The following is a 19,408-nucleotide window of genomic DNA, read 5'->3' on the forward strand; positions in this document are numbered from 1 at the left end:
GCTTTGGCAGGTATGTTCTGATAGGCTATCTAGGCTCCAGAGTAGGAGGATCCAAACATTACATACAGCAATATTAGAGTCGTAAACGGACTACTGGTATTTCCAATCCCTACTTGGTTTGCCCCCGGGAATTTATCATTTACAGCAAGGAACAGGCCAAAACGGTGAAAAAAGGAGAAAATAAAGATATATCTTCCAATCCCTGGGACAGACTCAGGTGCATTGAAAAAAATTAAGATTACCGGCGTGGAATGCCAACTATTTGGAGTCAAAGGTTAGTGCGTAGTTGGCAAATCATCTGGAAAAACTGTTCATTCTATATGGGAAAATGAATGGATGAACAGCTTTACATTTAGCAAATCACTAATAAAACACAAAGAGTTACTAACAGAGCAATAAATCATGGCATGGTGAATTTCGCTATAAAGACAAAAAACAAACCCATGTGAAAATAGCATCCAATTCTTCTATTTTCAAATAGTGGGCTCGCATTTCAAAGGGTAACTTGTAACTCACCATGGTAGCATCTTCAATAATGGAGTAATTGGCTTGGTGCAAATAGTGATGCAGCAGATTACAAAGCAAGCAGGACGGGTTGTCCTGGAGAAAGCGAGCCTGTTTAGTCAGCCTGTTGTATTTACTTCTCAAAGGAAAATGAAGACTTTTATTCTGAAAGAAAAAGATACACAAACAGCTATAGTGCGTTCAGTAAAATAAATCATTCACAGAGCCAAAAACATTCCGGCTTGACTATCAGCTGTCAAGCTTAAGATTTCAAATTCGACCGTGGTAGGCCCTACATCCAGGAAACAATGCAAGCATGCATGTGTTTCTATAAATCCCACCTTAAGTGTGCATAACCACTTAGTCACCTACAATGCTAATTCGAGAAAGATTTTGGTAAATTATTTTCCAGATTTTTTTTGCGTCAAAAGGTTTTTGTCTTCGCTGACCAGTCCATCCATACCAGTCAAAACTTTACCTTGGTACTCAATAGGATCTGACAACTAAAGAGGCCAAAACTGAAAATTATCATGTATTATGCATATGCCAAAACAAATTATTATTAAAGAAGGTATTTTTTGCCAATAACAAAGCAGAAATGTTGTCTTGCACGTTCGTGCAATCTCTATGAAATTAGGCCACTCATTGAGCCACTGAATAGACTTGCTGCGTTGTTACTAGATGATTAATGCACATGCCATTACTTATGGGAGTCTCAGCAGCATTTCTAAAATGATTCAGGTTGTGGGCAACTTCTCCTTCCAAAACAGTGTAACAGGTAGAAAAACAAAGCAAAAGTGACTAGTCACACAGGTAGAGGTGAAAGGGTCTAAAATGAAGTGAAATTAATTGTGAACTAGTCGTTTTAAGTCCAAGAGAGGGGTGAGACAGGGGTGCATTCTGGCACCCCTGCTCTTCACAGTTTACATCAATGCCCTCGAATCTGAACTAAAGACAGCAACACCAGACATACCGCGTATCGGGGAGACTTGTGTTCCTGTCCTCCTATACGCGGATGACGCTGTGCTTCTGTCTCGCACAGGGCTAGGGCTTCAGCGGTTATTAGACGCGTTTGGCCTCTTTATGACCTCACTAGATTTTAAATTAAATGCCAAAAAGTCACAAGTGATGATAGTGGGTAAAGGCGCACGCTGTAAGAAAGCTAAAACTTTCTACTGCAGTAAAGCAGAAGTGCAAAGAGTATCGACATTCCCATATTTGGGGGTCACTTTTGAAGACAGGGGAAGTTGGGGCCCTCAAATAAGAAACCGAAATAGTGCCCTAGTAAGATCATCCTCTGGCATTTTAAGTTTTAGCAGAAGGCTGGGGGCTAGGCCAATTTCAGCCCTTATGGCAATTTACAATGCTAAGTGCCTGTCTGTTGCCACCTATGGCTGCTCCCTATGGGGCTACGGACCGATAGACTGTCTTCAAGTTTCCGAAAATACATTTTTCAGATCAGTCCTGTCTGTGCCCCAGTCTACCCCTTCTTACTCCGTTCATTCTGAGCTTGGGGCCGATTTTATAACGGACAAAATCCGAGTGGCCCCTTTAATCATGTGGCTTAAAATTTGGCTAAATAATGAACTATCTTTAAATCAGGCCATCCTGAAAGACTGTCTCTCACTTGATAATGCCTACAAAATCAAGTGGTTAAATTATATAAAAAATGGCTTCAGCGCCCTGGGTAGACTTAACCTCTTTTCCTCACCGGAGTCAATATCCCGGAACGATATTGTTAAAATTAAAAATGATATGCATATGAGGTTGTCCCTAATAAGAGAGGAAAAGGAGCTCCAAAACCATCTGTTAGAGCGCTCCTTTTGGTTGCAAATCCGCCTGGCCCAGAATTTTATCTTACTCTGGTTAACCACCCTTTTCATAGGTTTTTATTAACTCGTTTTCGCCTAAACATGATTCACCTGATATTAGGTCAGAATACAACGTGGTGTAAACCAGATGAATTTTCACCTTGTTCTTGTGATAGTTTTTCTATTCAAGATACAATGCACATCACCATGTTTTGTGGGCACTTCATAGTTGAAAGGAGGAAATACCTTGTGCCAATTCTTAAAAAGGCAGGGTTTCTGCAAGTTAGACCAGCACTTCTCTATCTGCAGTTATTAAATAACCCCAGCATTGTCTCTCATGTAGGCAATTATTTAGTGTGTGCGGTGCGCACAAAGAAAAGACTTATGGGGAATGGGTAATTGGTCACATGGTTTCGATGCTTTATACCTTGCACTTTACTGGTTAAAACAGCACTTTATATCAGGAATTAGGCTGTTGGAGGAATGATAATTTTTAAATATTTTATGATGAAATTCTTATGAATTTAGTGATGATTTTAATATTTTTTTTACTTCTTGTTGTCTGTCTTTTTGTAAATATGCCGTGGGCTTTTTAATATTTTTTAATATTGTATAATGTCTGTTTTTACTGTCATTGCATATTTCTTTTTGTACCGTGCCTTTTTTTGATATTCATTTATCGAAATAAAGATTTTTGACTGACTGACAATTGTGATGTGGAACAATGTATGGATAATAGGATGTTTTAGAGATTAGTGGTCAAACGGGAGTCCTAAAACCTACAAGCGCTATATGTTAAGAACAAGAAATTGATAATCTTTAGATCTATGTACAAAACTGTTTTTCAATACACGAAGACATTGTTTATAGGAGCTATCAGGATAACAAATTGCACATAAAGACAACAGACACTTTGTGTAATTGAAAACATCTAACTTTCCTTACAACCACCACTGCTAACAAATATTGTGCGTTAGTACAACACGGGGAATGCATCACTTCATGCTAAATACAATAGGCTCATTTAGCCTGAGTATCTGTTGTTCACTGACCTCCAAGGCTTCAGTCATAATGCAGCCCATGACAGCACAAATTCTTAAAGTGCCTTCTGTCTCCAATTTATTTAAGGAAGATTTCATCTGATCAACTGGAACAAGCCAAGCACCAACAGCAGGAGTAGCTGTGCTCAGGAGGTTTAAATGTCTGTTTAAAAAAACAGGTATTAGAATTTTGTTAGTCATAATGAAGCTATTTGTATATATGTACATTTGTAATGGTACTTACATCACACAAACTTTACTGCAAAGGAACCTGCTGCATGATGATCAGCTGCACAACATAGCAGCACCTACTATCAGAATAGACTACGAGCTTTTTTTCTCATTTAGCAAAAGAAGAAATGGAGAGGAGAATATATGAACCTCCAATTATTCTCAGTCATGGTTAACTTACCTTAGAATATTTACTTGAACCTTACAGATACCCTTCTTCATTTCCGATTAATAGGAAAGGAGACAAAACACTAAAATATTTTTTAGAATGTAATTTCAACCATCAAATCTGTTGAGGAAACAAAAAGATGGAGGGGGGGACAAACTCATTCTAGAATGGATGGAGCCTACAACGGAAGTGGCCAGTGCATGAACAAAGATGCATCCTGTGTGCTCCCCATCCGTCCTGTATGCTCCAATCATTTTTGCTGTTGAGTCTCTGTTGGTGTGTTGGACAGCCATGTCTGGCTTGCCAGCATTCATCCCGTGGTGTTATACTTTGGCCATAGCGGAGGCTGCAGGAAACAACCAATGTCATCACTGTAGGGAGCTACATGGAGCTGTACAATGGTTTGGTGGGCTGGGGAGAAGAAAATTATTTAGGGGCAAATAATCATGAGCTTCATAAGATATAAAGCAGGTTCTAGCCTGCACACCTTGTAACTTGTTGAAGTGGGCTTCCTGTTATTTAGGCTACATATTCTTTTAGACTTTTGAGAAAGCCACAATTAGACCTCTATAGTCAGCCAGCAAAATATCACTGTCCACAGTAACAGTCACTTATGTTAAATACATTAAAGAACAGTGACGAGTAAGTAAAAAAACTGTGTCGGAGCATCAATAGTTCAAGGCGGTCTGCACTTTGAATGGGTTCAGCCTGTACAAGCCTCAAGCCCTGCAATGAGTTACAGACACAGTTTTAAAGCAACATATACCAACATGCCTGAAAAACCCCTGCCCATACCGAAAAAGCCACACTGAGAAAAAAGGGAATTGGTGAGAAAACCAAAGGGAAATCCAAAGAGGGGAAGAAACACTTTCGAAACCGCTCCATTTAGCAACCATGAGATACAAATGAAAGGAGTGCCAATAAATATACCCAGATCCCCGATTATCTTTTATTTTCTTTCGTAAATTACTTCACTGATTTTAGTTAATCGACAATAACAATTAAACACAGATCCCTGATTTCTTAATGAAATATTCAGAAAAGTTTAAAAAAGGATATAGAGAAGCCACACTAATCTGTGTTACAGGAGGCGGATCTTTGGATTTTCAAACATAAGCGCCTACATTCAAGCAGCCCAGATTCTTCCAGCTTAAGACATGAATCACAAACCAGACAACAAGCCATCAGTACAAGAAGAAGCAGCAATTACCAAAGTCCCATTACAACGTGTGTAAGAAGGTTATCAAATCCTCCATACGCTCACGGGAAAGAAAGAATGCCTATAAACTCTAGACCAGGTAGTACTCTCCATCCCACTAAACGATTAGACGCAATGTTTGGGGGGCCCAAACATTGTTTTGAAAGGTTGCGAAGAGGGAAGCACATTGCTCCATGCAAGGTGGCCCTGGATCAACACCCAAATGTATTTAAACAAGATTTAGTCACGCATTAGTTCCATAACAGGAATTTCCCTATCGCTTCAAGCGTTGATATTATTGGGAGACCAAGGAGAAAATAACTTACACTTCACCTTTCCAATGGGGAAGTTAATTTTGCATCTACTGTTGGCATCCAGATTGGCCCTAGTACAGATATGAAAGTTTACCGACAGTGCTTTCAAGCAAAATGCGGTGGGGAAAGGCATGGTCTATTGGTGTGAGCCCTTCAGGGCCTCTCTCAAGTCAGTTACAGTAATCCTCTTCTCTTCTTCCTCAGGTCCAGCAGTGTTCTGAAGTGGGTGGCTGGAGGTGCCTGGCACTTTATGCTTGGCACTACCTAATAGATGGGAATGACTCCTCCACTTCCTTTTTCTAGCTTGCCCCATTCCTGAGATACAGTATTAGGATTTTAATCTGTACTCTGGTTTACTATATAGGACCACTAGCCCTGCCACAATGAAAAATAGCTTTTGGGTGCTAGTGACTGTAAGGATATGTCAACATTACATTTCTGCTGTGTCCTACTTTCATATACCATTCACCCTCACTTGTGGGCTGTGAGGCCTACATATCGGTGACTTAAAAGCGAGGTATTGACGTTTTAAAAAAGGTTTATTTTGGTAGGTCGAATTGTAGTGCTTACACTGCTACAGTCAGGATACTGCCCTGCCTCTGCAGTGGATGCTACAATAGGTGCTAAAGTACACTAGTCACACTTAACATCCAGGCCCTGGGTAAATTTGTACCATATTAGCCATAGATTCCTTACCTTTTAATTTCCCCAGGTGTCTGACTGGATGTTGAAGATTTTTCGGGAGCAGTATCCCTGTGCTGGTAGGTGGCCTGACCTTTCTTCACACCAACATACCCCACAAAGAGTTGGCCATCCACCAGGAATTCTCATGTGTGGTCAAAGTAGAATGACAATGCTTTTTTTGGGTGCAGAGGTGGAGTCGCTCGTATTCCTTATAGGGATGTGGAGAAGTGTAGAAGGTGGGCAAGGTGAGAGATTGGCTCAAATAAATGGTGTCATCAATTTATGCCGGCAAGAGGGCCTAATGTGAAGCACTCGTTTATCCGGATAAACAGTGAAGAATGGAGGCTGGTAAGATAAAGCCTGCAGCTCACTCACCCTCAGGGCCGATGTAATTGCCACCAGAAAGGCTCTTTTGATGGTGAGCAGCCTGAGAGGACAATCATGAAGAGGCTCGAAAGGAGCACAGGTCAAGAATGTGAGGACCAAATTAAGGCCCAACTGAGGGATGATAAAAGAAGGGGGGAAGATGTGTACAAGGCCTTTCAAAAATCTATTTATTCACAATAGGGACTTAAATAAAGAGGGTTGGTCAGGCAGCCGCAAGATAGCAGAGCAGAAAGATAACCTTTCATAGTGCCCAAAGGAGAGCCCTGCTGGGCAAGAGTAAGAATAAAAAGAAAAATATCAGAAAGTAGGCAAATTGACTTTTCTGTACAATGAGACAAATCACTTCCAACAGCAGGTGTATACAGCCTTGGTGGAGGGACGCTTGGCTGTTAGAATAACACTGCAGACTTCAGGAGGAAGGTCGAAAGCTATCAACTGCCACCGCTCAATCTCTACGCAAGAAGGCAGAGAGCTGACAGATTCGGTTGGAGGACCCTTCCCTGCTGCTACGACAGAAGATCCTTCCAAAGGGGCAGCCTGATCGGAGGATCGACACTCATGTTCAGAAGCTCAGGATACCAGACTCTCCGTGCCACGTCTGGAGCCCGGTTGTTCCTGATCTTCTTGAGAACTCTGGGCAGTAGTGGTATGGGTAGAAAGGTGTACAGGAGGCCTGAGCTCCAGCCTAGACGAAAAGCGTCTCTGAGTGAGAGCCACCTTGGAAACTCCCGCGCACAAAACTGCTGACTTTGCGTGCTCTCGGCAGAGGTAAACAAACCTAACCAAGGCTGTCTACACTGCTTAAAGAGACCATGTGCCACTTGCGGGAGGAGACACCATTTGTGATCAACTAGGCATCGACGACTGAGCTTGCCTGCTCTGGCATTCAGAGAACCTGCCAGGTGTTAAACCACCAGGGAAAAGCCCTCCTGTTCCAGCCATGTCAACAGATGCAGGGCCTCTTGACAGAAGTCCACAACCCCCACCCTGCCCTGTTTGTTGCAGCACCACATGGCAGTGGTGCTGTGTGTGAACACCTGCACTAACCTTCCCTTGATGGAGGGGAGAAAGTATTTTAATGACAGTTAGATTGCACTGAGCTACAGCATGTGATGTGGAGTCTGGATTCTGCCGGAGAGCAGCATCCTCTGATCTCCACCTCTCAAAGGAGGCCGCCCAATCCCAGGAGTGGCACTTTTCTCCCGCTCTGATTCTGGTCAGAAGCGAGAGTTTCTTTTAAAATAGTGTTTCTTTGAAAATAGTCTTTTTTTTAAAAATATTGTTGACTGTGTTTTTAAATCTGCTCAATATTTTCGCATCCTATTCTATAATCATTGTTAGGGGCACTTTGAGCTGGTTGAAGGCTCCTGGGGAACTTCTGATTTATTTTGGGGAAAGTCAAGTTGGTGCTCTAGTTTTTTTTCTGCCGACGCGCACTCACGCACACATTATCGGCTTTAAAACACGCCGATGACGTGGCCGCGCTGTGGCACTTTTCTCCCGCTCGGATTCTGGTCAAAAGCAAGAGTTTCTTTTAAAATAGTGTTTCTTTGAAAATAGTGTTTCTTTTAAAATATTGTTGTGATTGTGTTTTTAAATCTGCTCAATATTTTTGCATCCTATTCCATAATCATTGTTGGGGGCACTTTGAGCTGGTTGAAGGCTCCAGGGGAACTTCTGCTTTGTTTTGGGGAAAGTCAAATTGGTGCTCTAGTTTTGTTCTGCTGACGCGCACTCACGCACGCATTATCTGCTTTAAAACACACTGATGCCGCTTCCGCGCAGCGGGCGCACCCAAGGAAAGCCCGTCTGCGCCCGTCCGCGCAAGCACGGGGCCAGGGGCTGGAACCACTGCCCGACTCTCTTCAGACAAGTATGGCTATGATAGTGAGCAGTTCTTCAGAATTAAAGGTGAGAATAGGAGTGAGTGTGCACATAGTTTGTCTTTAGAGGAGGAGAATACATGTTGCCCTGTGTGCAACTACAATTTCAAGTCCTCCCTTGTTACTCCCCCTTTGACTAGCGGTAAGGGTAAAACAAAATCCATTTCCATGTTATTACTTAACTGTCGTTCACTTCAAAAACATTCCAGTCAAATTCACCTTCTTCTCGAAGAAAGGAGCCCTGATGCCCTTTTCCTGACAGAAACTTGGACCAACAAGGATTCTGATGCGGACATAGTTCAAGCTCTTCCTTCTAATTATGCGATTTTTAGACAAGACCGTGCCAATGGAATTGCTATTATTTATAAAGATGTTTATAGATGTAGAGCCACTAGTGGCCATTTATCTGATTGTGAGTGTCTTTCGTTTGGCATCAGCTTCTCTCCGACCTGTACCTTCTCAGGGATTCTTATTTATCATTCCCCGGCAGCGCTGGGTAACTTTTGTAAAGATCTCCCAGATGTAGCTACCAATGGGGCGTGTCTTTCCTCCAATTTTTTCCATCATGGGTGATCTGAATTTACATTTTGATGATTGTGGCGCTTCTCCTGTGCAGGACCTCATTGAATGCTTAGAAACGTTTCAATTTAAACAAATAGTGACCGGCCCTACTCATAACTTGAGACATTTGCTGGATCCTCTATTAACAAATCTTACAAACATTATTTTGGCTGAGTCCATTGCGGTGCCTTGGTCTGATAATTTTTTACTATCTTTTATTTGGACCCCTCAAGAGTCATTACAGCCATTTGCCAGGACAAAAAAATATGGCCGTATACGGTCTAAACTTTCAGTGGAAAGTTGGGTGACTATTCTTGCGGATTCCATTCCTGCTCCCCATTCTGATCCCTTGATGGCGTATAGGAATTTTAATAATTGGCTAAAGTCTTTCCTTGACGTAGTTCTCCCTAAGAAGGAATTATGCCATCGAGTAGGTTCGAATAAGAAAGTTTGGTATACTCATTCTTTCAGACAGCTTAAACAATCTGAAAGGAAATGGAGGAAGGATTTTACAGAAGTAAGTAAGGGTAAATATAGAGAAGCTATCAAGCTCTATAAAAAGGAAATCGAAGCTGCCCAGGCCAGCTATTATCATGGAAAAATCACCTCAGCATCTAATTCCCCTCGTGAGATTTTTAATATTTTGAAAGCTCTTCTTACCCCCCTAGTCCCCCTATTGATGGTGAGAATGCTCTAAAGCGTTGTGAGAAGATAGCAAACTTTTTTTCTACCAAAGTTCATAACATCTACTCTAGTTTCCAGCATAAGATTTCAGACACAAATATCTCATTGCCTCTACAACAAGATTTGCTGGAAGAATTTCCTCCCATCACCCTCTCTTTACTACAGGATTTCCTGAAGAGGTTAAAATCAGGATCTCAGGCAGATCCTGCCCCCCCCCCCCCGGCTATCCTTAATTTGGTCTCAGAGACAATTTGCCCAGTTATGCAGGACGTAATTAATACTTCCCTTACAATGGGTCAGGTTCCCCCCCTTGGAAACAAGCAAGAGTTAAAGTCCTCTTGAAAAAGAGCAATTTAGATCCGGAGGATTGGGCCAATTATCGTCCCATCTCTTTACTGCCAGGAATCAGTAAGATAACAGAAAAATATGTGAATTCCTTATTGGCAGTCCATCTTGAGGAAAATAACTATTTCCATCCCACTCAGACCGGCGTAGGCGTCATCAAGGGACGGAGACCGCCCTTCTTGTTGTGGTAGAAGAGTCAAGAAAGATTGTGGATGACGGAGGCTGTGCTGCTATTATTTAATTAGATCTCAGAGTAGCCTTCAACACTGTGAATCATCATATCCTGATCCAAAGACTCAGGGAGGTGGGAGTAGCAGACAGATCTTTCGCGGTCTTTGACGAAGGAGCACTCTCGAAGCAGATGCCTATACAGTATGGAGTTCCCCAGGGATCGTCATCGAGTCCCACCATGTTTAACATCTACATGAAGCCTTTGGCGGAGGTGGTACTTCCTTGGGGAATCCATATTTTACTTATGCTGATGACACCCAATTGGTGGTGTCTCTTAGTAGGCATGATAAATTTGAGCCGGGCTTAGCTGCTTGCCTTACAAAGGTATCTGAATGGATTGATCTGTCCTTTCTTAAGTTAAATGGTGCCATTGTTGGTGTCTGTTATGACTTTCTTAGGCGGATACGTAAGATTCTTCCCTTGTTCCAATTTGATGCCAGGCGGATGGTGCTTCAAGCCCTCATTTTGTCTCGGCTGGACTACGCAAAAGCAGTCCACTTGGGTGCGCCACAGGGAACTATTAAGAGATTACAGATTGCCCAGAATTGCGTGGTCCGTCTTTTGTTGGATATCCCGAAACGTAAGTCCGCTAAGCTGGTGCTTGGTTGGCTGCACTGGCTCCCTGTTCAGGAAAGAATCAGGTTCAAGGCCATGTGCATTGTCCATAAGTCTATCTCTGGTAATGGTCCTTCCCTGATTCAGTCCATGGTGCAATTATAATGCGCTAAGAGGACTTAAGATCTAATAATAAGCAATTGCTTGCAGTCCCCAGGATCAAACGGGCACGGACTGGTGGCCGGCTGTTTTCTTATAACTCAGCAAAATTTTGGAATCAGCTCCCAGATTTCATTCGTCTTGAATCTGACGATCTTAGATTCAGGAACCAGTTGAAGACTTTTCTCTTTCCTTGATCAGTGGTGTCTTGATTGGTGCTCACAGGAAGAAATGGGATGCCCTTGTGATAGCCATGCGCTATACAAGTGTGTATTCATTCATTCTTTCATCTGTCACTACTGTGAAATCTGGTTGGGGAAGGGAGAGGAGTCTGCCTTTGACCCAATCACAGTTCATTAGCCACCACTGAAGGTCCTTTGCAGTTCCCTCCGAGGTCTGGACCATATCAGAGAGAGAGAGCCTGCATCTGCCATCTGGCATTGTCACAATCAGGTTGCAGGAGAACATGAGGACCTGCAGCCTTAGAGTCAGTCTCACCAAAACACTGGATGGAGGCTGGAACATCGGTATCAAAGCCTGAATATTCTTATATTCTAATAACTTGCAGCTCAGGAGGATTAGCCCGAAACTGCAGTGTGTCAAGAACAGCTCCCGATGAAAGGGAGTCTCTGAGAGGGAATCTTGTGTGACTCCGGTATGTTGATTGTGAACCCTAGCGAATGCAGAAGGTCTGCTATAGCCTGGGGTGAGCCAGACTTCAGCAGCCAGTCTTCAAGATAGGGAAAAACTGGCACCCCTAACATGCGCAGATGTGCTTGACCACTGCCATCAAATTGATTAACACCAAAAGGGCGCTGGTAAGGCCAAAAGGAAGCCCGGTAAACTGAAAATGCTTGTGGCCTACTGTAAACCACATGTATGGCTGATGGGCATGCAGGACGGGGATGTGGAAATAGGCATCCTGCAAGTCCAACGCTACCATCCAGTCTCCTGGGTCCAGGGCACACAAGACCTGAGCCAATATGAGCATCATGAACATCTCCTTCTGAGGAAGTAGTTGAGGGTTCAGAGATCTAGAACAGGACACAGACTCTTGTCCTTCTTAGGGACAAGAAAGTAGTGGGAATAGCAACAACAGCCTACTTCTGGCACCCGAACCCTCCCTATGGCTCCCTTGGGAAAGAGAGTCATGACTTCCTCGCAGAGCAGGAACAAATGATCCTCCATCAGCCGGTCAAAACGATGGAGGCATGGATGGAGAGGTAGTCTTGAAGCGGAGGGAGGAGCACCTTCATACGATCTGCAGAACCCCGTTGTCCGATGTTATGGAACATCCGTGGTGGAGGTGATGGAGGATCCTGCCACTAACTGGAAGCCCATGATCTAAAAGAGCAAACTTAGGAAGGTTTGTAGGGTGCAGCTGCTGGGAGGGTGATGGCTAACAAGGCCAGTACGAACTGAGCTCTTGTCCACAGAGGCTGGGAAGCTTATGGAGCTTGTGGCTGGGATAGGCTTGGTGCAGTGGAAAGCCATTTCTGTGGCCACAAAAGGTGCGGAATGCAGACAGACATGGCGTATGAGGGTCACTGCTAATTAAACTGCTTGGCCCAGCGAGTCGCTCATGTCCAAGCCACAGTGTATAGTAAACTTCACTGCATCTCTACCGTCTGTAACTACCTGGGAGAGAAAGGCCGGGGCCTCCTCCGAGACCTGAGGCAGCACTTGCGCAAACATTTCCCATAGCATGTGGGAATAGCGGCCCAATAAGCAGCACAAGTTACTTACCTTCGGTAACGATATATCTGTAAGAAACAGTAGTTAGTATTAGATTCCTTACCGTAGAATATCCCCAGACGTCAGACTGGATCCGGAAACTTTTGCGTAGCAGTACCCATGCGTGTTGGTAGGCGTCGTCCGCGGCTCCGCGTCCGTCGTCGGCGTCGTGGGTGCCGTGATGACGCCGCCTCCGCATGCTGATGTCAGTTCTTATACACAGCTTTTCCGTGCCAGAAACGCAGAGCCATGATAAAAACCAACACTGGTGCCATGAAACTAGGGCCCTGAAAGGGGGATGACCTTAAATCTAAACATCGGGTCGCAGAACGGGGAGGATGGGTGGGGCGGTAAGGAATCTAATACTAACTACTGTTTCTTACAGATATATCGTTACCGAAGGTAAGTAACTTGTGCATCTGAAAGAAACAGGTTAGTATTAGATTCCTTACCTTAGAATAGATATCCCAGCAATACCAACCCCGGTGGTGGGTCTGCGAACCAATGATCACACCAGAAGGTCCTGGAGGACGGAACGGCCAAAGAAGCCATCCCTCCGGACTTGGCTGTCCAGGCAGTAGTGTCTTGCGAACGTGTGCAGCGAGCCCCACGTAGCTGCATGACAGATGTCCTGCAAGGGGACTTCTCGGCCCAGGGCAGTAGTAGCCGCCGTGGCCCGAGTGGATTGGGCCCTCAGCCCAACAGGAGGCTCCTTTTTAGCCAAAGAGTAGCATGCCTTAATGCACAACCCGACCCACCGAGAAATGGTTCGTTTGTGCACCGCCCGCCCTTTCTTTGCGCCCCGCCCGCCCTTTCTTTGCGCCCACGTAACCAACAAAGAGTTGGTCATCCACCTGGAACTGGCGTGTGCGATCTAGATAGAATGACAGTGCACGTTTTGGGTCCTCTTTAGAGGGATGCGGAGGCGGAAAGAAGGTGGGCAAGGTGATGGACTGACCGATGTGAAAGGCTGTGACTACTTTGGGCAGGAAAGAGGGTCTTGTCCGCAACATAACCATGTCCGGATGGACAGAAAGGAAAGGAGGTTTAGAGGAGAGAGCCTGGAGCTCACTCACCCTCCTGGCAGAGGTGATGGCAACCAGGAAAGCAGTCTTCAGAGTTAGAAGGCGAAGAGGACAGTTATGAAGCGGCTCAAAGGGAGCGCACATCAGGTAAGTCAAAACCAGATTCAAGTCCCACTGGGGCATCACGAAAGGAACAGGGGGAAACATACGATTGATACCCTTCAAAAATCTGTTATCAATCGGGGACTTGAACAAAGAAGGCTGATCAGGTAGCCTCAAGAAGGCGGAAAGGGCAGAAAGGTAGCCCTTGATAGTGCCCAGAGCAGAGCCCTGCTGGGCAAGAGAAAGAAGGAAGAGGAGAACCTCAGAAAAGGGGGCAGAGAGTGGATCCACAGCCTTTGCTGTGCACCATGCCACAAATCTGTTCCACCTGCAGGCGTATACTGACTTTGTGGAGGGACGCCTGGCTGCCAGAATCACAGTACAAACTTTAGGAGGCAAGTCAAATGGCCTCAACTGTCGCCGCTCAATCTCCAAGCATGGAGGTGGAGACTGGACAGGTTCGGGTGGAGGACCGTCCCCTGCTGCTGCGACAGAAGGTCCTCCTGAAGAGGCAGACTAATCGGGGGACCGACTGACATGCTGAGTAGCTCGGGATACCAGTATCTTCGTGCCCAGTCCGGAGCCACAAGGATGACTTGGGCCCGGTCGCACTTGATCTTCTTCAGCACTCTGGGCAGAAGTGGTATAGGCGGAAAGGCGCACAACAGACCGCAGCTCCACTCGCGACGAAAAGCGTCTCTGAGCAAGTGCCGCCTTGGAAATTGCAACGCGCAGAACTGATGACATTGCGCTTTCTCTTCTGTGGCGAATAGATCTATCCAAGGCTCTCCCCACTGCTGAAAGAGGCCTTGCACCACATCTGAGTTCAGACGCCATTCTTGACCCATTATGCACCGACGACTGAGTCGTCCGCCCTGGCGTTCAGGGAAGCTGCCAGGTGTTGAACCACCAGGGTCACGCCCTGATGTTCCAGCCTTTGCCAGAGGCGCACAGCCTCCTGACATAGGGTCCACGACCCCACCTCGCCCTGTTTGTTGCAGTACCATATGGTGGTGGTGTTGTCCGTGAACACGTGCACTACACTCCCCCGGACAGAGGGGAGGAATGCCTTCAGTGCAAGCCGGATCGCCCGCAGCTCTAGAAGGTTGATGTGGAGCCGGGACTCGGCCGGAGACCAGAGGCCTCTGATCTCCGCCTCTCCCATGTGCCCCCCCCCCCGCCCTGGAGGGACGCGTCCGTCACGACTACGTGCTCCGGTTGGGGTAGGGAGAGGGATCTGCCGCTGACCCAATCGCGGTCCATGAGCCACCACTGCAACTGTCTTGCAGTGCCCTCCGAGATCAAGACATGGTCGGACAAGTTGCATTGATGCTGGGCCCACTGAAACTTCAGGTCCCACTGCAGAGCCAGCTTCCTCCACCGGGCGTGGTGCACCAGAAGGATGCAGGAGGCCATCAGCCCCAGGGGGCGTGGCTTAGCAGCCGATGGAGAAAGACGGGTGAGCGCTGAGCTCCGAGTCGGCCTCCCCTATAATCCTGGCGATATTCATCCTGGCGGCCTTGAAGCCCTAATTTTGCCCGCATCTCCTCCCGCACACCTGGGGGCCTGATCGGAGGCGGTGGGCGCGAGTCCGCAACTGCGTGGAGCCCGCGCCGCGCCTGAGACTTGGTGGGCGGCGCCGGCCATCTTGCGGCCTAGACGATTGGCCGCATCGACGGCCTCGAGTGATCAGGAGGCCGGCCCGCGGTGGTGACTGGCCGGCCGCCGGCTGCCGAGAGGATCGGAGCTCCGGATTTCCGAGCTCACCGCGGCGGCGGAGCCTGGGCTGCCTTGCTGCAGAGTGTCTACAGGAGCACAGCGGAGGCGCCTGAAGGTGGGGAGACCAGACGCAACCCTCAGCCCTGGGGGCCTGCTAAACGCCGAATGCGGAGCGCGGGATTGGGGTAGGGCCTGACCCTGCGCAGCCTGCCAGAGTTGGGACAGACCGGCGCTAGCCCCTGGCCGCTTGACATCGGGGGACCCCGCCGAGCGCCAACTGCGGAGCGCGGGCTTGGGGTGAGGCCTGACCCTGCGCAGCCTGCCGGAGTGAGGACGGACCGGCGCTAGCTCCTGGCCGCTTGTCATCGGGGGGCCCTGCTGAGCGCCAACTGCGGAGCGCGGGATTGGGGTAAGGCCAGACCCTGCGCAGCCTGCCGGAGTAAAGACGGACCGGCGCTAGCCCCTAGCCGCTTGCCGTCGAGGGACCCTGCTGACACCGGAAGGCCTGGCGACCTGACGCTGGGGACACCCAGGAGGACCTGTTTCTTGGGGCCCTGCTGGCAGCGGCAGCAGTGGGAGGCTGAGGCCCGGCCTGGGGCCCTGCGGACGTGGAGGGTTCCGCTTCCTGGGACCTGCCCTTGCCGGGTGTGCTACTCCCTGACCCCCACGTGATTGAGACCTTGGAAGGCTGCCCCTGACGCCATATTGGGCTAGCTGCATTAGACATCGCTTCTGAACTTGGAGGAGCGGCGCATCCAGGGGGACTCCTCGTGGTCGGTGGACTGCGAAGCGGAGAGTGGTGACCTGGTGCTGCTAGGGAGTTGCTGGTTTTGGGGGCCAGCGGAACCGGCGGACGTGCAGCGCGGGGAGTGACCCCAGGGCTCGCGGCCTGGAGAGTTGGACTTGGAGGTGGACGCCGACCCTGTTACTGCGGAGACGAGACACGACTGCCTCCATGGGGAAATGCCCGAAACCTCCCCCAGATGCTGCTGGGGGGGCGACGGATGACCGGGGCTCCACTCTGGACGTTGGTCTGGCGGCGGGTCTGCCGCAAAGCCAGCTGGAGCAGATCCTGAAGGCCATCGCCGACACCAGGGAGGCCCTGCATCATGACATCGGGCAGGTGTCTACGAGCCTGGGCCTATTGCGTGCGGACCACGGCAAGTTGGCAGATCGGGTCAAGCAGACCGAGGTCCGGATAGATGCACTGGAGCCCGCGACGAAAGCGGCGGACACCCTGATGGGGGAGCTACAGCAAAGGGTGCAACTACTGGAGCAGAGGGCGGAGGATGCCGAAGGGCGCAACCGCCGCAACAACATTCGCGTGGTGGGCCTGCCGGAGAAGATTGAGGGGACAGACATGTTGAGCTATCTGGAGGCCTGGCTGCGAGACGTGGTTGTTCCGGAGGGTCTATCGCCGTTCTACACTCTAGAGCGTGCTCACGCGTGCCGGCTCGTCCCCCGACCGAGGGTCGGCCTCCCCGCCCGGTGGTAGCGCGATTGCTGCACTACAGAGATCGGGACCTCATTCTACAAAAGGCGCGAGCTCTGGGGCCCTATAAGGTGGACAACGCCCAGGTCTCCATATACCCGGACTACTCCTTGGAAGTCCAGAGACAGCTGTCGACTTTTCTGGCGGTCAAGAAGGCGCTTCGGGAGGAGGGCGTCCGCTACTCTCTCCTGTTCCCAGCCCGCCTGTGGATCATGATGGATGGCAAATTTTCCTTCTACGACTCTCCCGACGACGTTTGGGACTGGCTGGAGTTATACAAGACCGGCGCGGATGCACTTCACACACCCGGGGAACGACGGAGGGCACCACCGAGACCTAGGCGGAGTAGGAGACCCAAGAAACGACCACCGAACGCTCGGACACCTTCGATCTCACAAACTGCGCTGGAGCGCAGAGATGCCCTTCGGGCGGTCTCCACTATCTCCCAAACAATGGGTTCCACATCAGCTATGGAGTCGGGCTCCCGAGGGGGCACTGACGAGGGGACTTCGGAGGAGTCGGCAGCTGGAGGCCCCGTGCCGCCCCATGTCACACCTGGGACTGCTGATGGTTTGCTGGACGAATGATGCTAATGCTCCCCTGCAGTGGTATTGTATAAACTGATGTGTTCCTGATCTGGGTTTGGGGTGGTGGCAGTGTCGCCCGGATGGGCCTGGAGCTGGTGTTGGGCGGCTGACTTCTATGGTGGTAGCTGCCTTACTCGGGGAGGAGATGCGGGGCACATGGGGCACGTTGGGGAGGCCTGACTGGGAGGAGTGTGCTGTTCACGGTCTGTTGGAAGAGGCGACGGGCCACCCCCTCCTATCTCACACCTACTGTGGGACTCTGGTAGTTACCAGAGACTGTTCCTGTTGGGAGTTAATCATTTGGATGGGTTTCTACTGTTTGGGACCTATTCTGGGGAGGGGTGGGGCATGGGATTGTTGGGGAATGTCGGGGTTTTGGTCTTGGGGAGTAGCCAGTGTGCATACGATACTTGCTTTCATTGGGACTGTATTTGTTATCGGGAATGGGGACCCTCCTTGAACTGAAGTGTGTGACCTGGAATGTGAGGGGTCTGAATTCCATGCTGAAACGTCACAAAGTTCATGCCCATCTTGTCCGCAGGGGGGTTCAGGTTGCCTTCTTGCAGGAAACTCACATTGATCAAACTGAGGGGCGGGCTCTGCAGCGCAGATGGCGGGGGCATATGTTTTACACTACCTACTCGGCCTTTGCAAGGGGGGCATTGATTTGGGTACGAGCGGGGATTCCCTTCCAGCCTTTAGTAACGATGGTTGACCCTGAGGGGAGGTTTGTAGCTGTACAGGGCCGCCTGGATGGGAGAGACGTGATGCTTTGCAGCGTCTACGCCCCGAATGTGGACCAACCTGCCTTCTTTGCGCGATTGTCTGGGAAACTGGCGACTGTCCTGGCTGGCACGGTCCTGCTTGGGGGGGGATTTTAACTCTGTACTGGACGTAGAACTAGATCGATCTCACCCACCACTGGCGCAGGCGTCAGCTCACAGACTAGCGAAGAGTAGGAGAGAGTGGCAAAGTAGCTGGGGCCTGATCGATGCATGGCGGACCCAACACCCCACGGAAAGGGACTTCTCCTTTTACTCCCCCCCGCACGATCTGCATGTTCGCCTAGACAGCATTCTGTGTTCGTTGGACGTCCAGAGCCTGGTCCGCCACAGTGAATACTTGGCCAGGACGATATCCGACCATAACCCTTGCCTAGTGACGGTCCAATGGGTGAGGCGGCGCCAAGCTATCCCGACGTGGCGGTTGAACCCACTAACACTAAGGACCCGGCGTTTAAGGCCGATGTGCGCAGTGGGGTGGAAGGTTACTTCGACGCTAATGTGGGCACGGCTTCCAGCAGGGCACTAGAGTGGGATGCCTTTAAGGCGGTGATTTGGGGCGTCTGTATCTCGGCTACTGCGGGAGTCCGTAAGACCCTCCTGCAGGATGTAGAGCGCAGCGAGGACCGCTTGCGCAAAGAGGAACGACGCAGCCACACGGACCCTGAGGCTCACGGAGCGGTTTCGGCGGCACGAGAGGTAGTGGCGACGACAATGGAAAATGAATATGCTACTTACCAGTATGCATCTGTTCTTGGCATGTAGGGCTGCTAACATTCATATCTTTAGCATAGATCGCCGCCTAGTGTTGGGTCCGGATGATTGCACATTGTTGTCCTGGAAGAGTCTTCGAAGTATCACGAGATAGGTGGCTCCTCCCCTGGACTACAGTGCGCATGGGCATCGGCTCCATCCCCAGATTGTTTTTAGCCATTGTGGCAGAGATGGAGTGAAATAGTGTAAAGGATGTCCATGCTAATGATGAATGCAAGATAGTATCTGCAGCCGCTACGGGCACCGGGGAGGAGGGAGGGCGATATGAATGTTAGCAGCCCTACATGCCAAGAACAGATGCATACTGGTAAGTAGCATATTCAGTTCGAGGCATGTGGGCTGCTAAATTCATATCTTTAGCATAGAATACATAGCAGTCCCTCCATTAAGGGCGGTTGCCCGTGCCAGCTGCAGAAGCTTGAAAAAGTGTCTTGAGA

At 48.8% G+C, this 19,408-nt stretch overlaps 1 protein-coding gene across 15 annotated transcripts in view; it reads right to left on the bottom strand.

The window, feature by feature from the left end:
• Positions 1-19,408, bottom strand: part of BLTP1 (bridge-like lipid transfer protein family member 1) — a 2,102,388-nt gene that overhangs the window by 1,430,172 nt on the left and 652,808 nt on the right. For all 15 annotated transcript variants that reach the window (XM_078676841.1, XM_078676840.1, XM_078676839.1 and 12 more), the window contains 2 exons: positions 3,368-3,518; positions 517-669 (listed from right to left, as the gene is read on the bottom strand). In XM_078676841.1, coding sequence (XP_078532967.1) covers positions 517-669; positions 3,368-3,518 — 304 coding nt within the window. The remainder of the gene's footprint in view (positions 1-516; positions 670-3,367; positions 3,519-19,408) is intronic.

This window comes from Lissotriton helveticus, chromosome 2_1 (genome assembly GCF_964261635.1).
Source record: "Lissotriton helveticus chromosome 2_1, aLisHel1.1, whole genome shotgun sequence".
Classification (NCBI taxonomy): domain Eukaryota; kingdom Metazoa; phylum Chordata; class Amphibia; order Caudata; family Salamandridae; genus Lissotriton; species Lissotriton helveticus.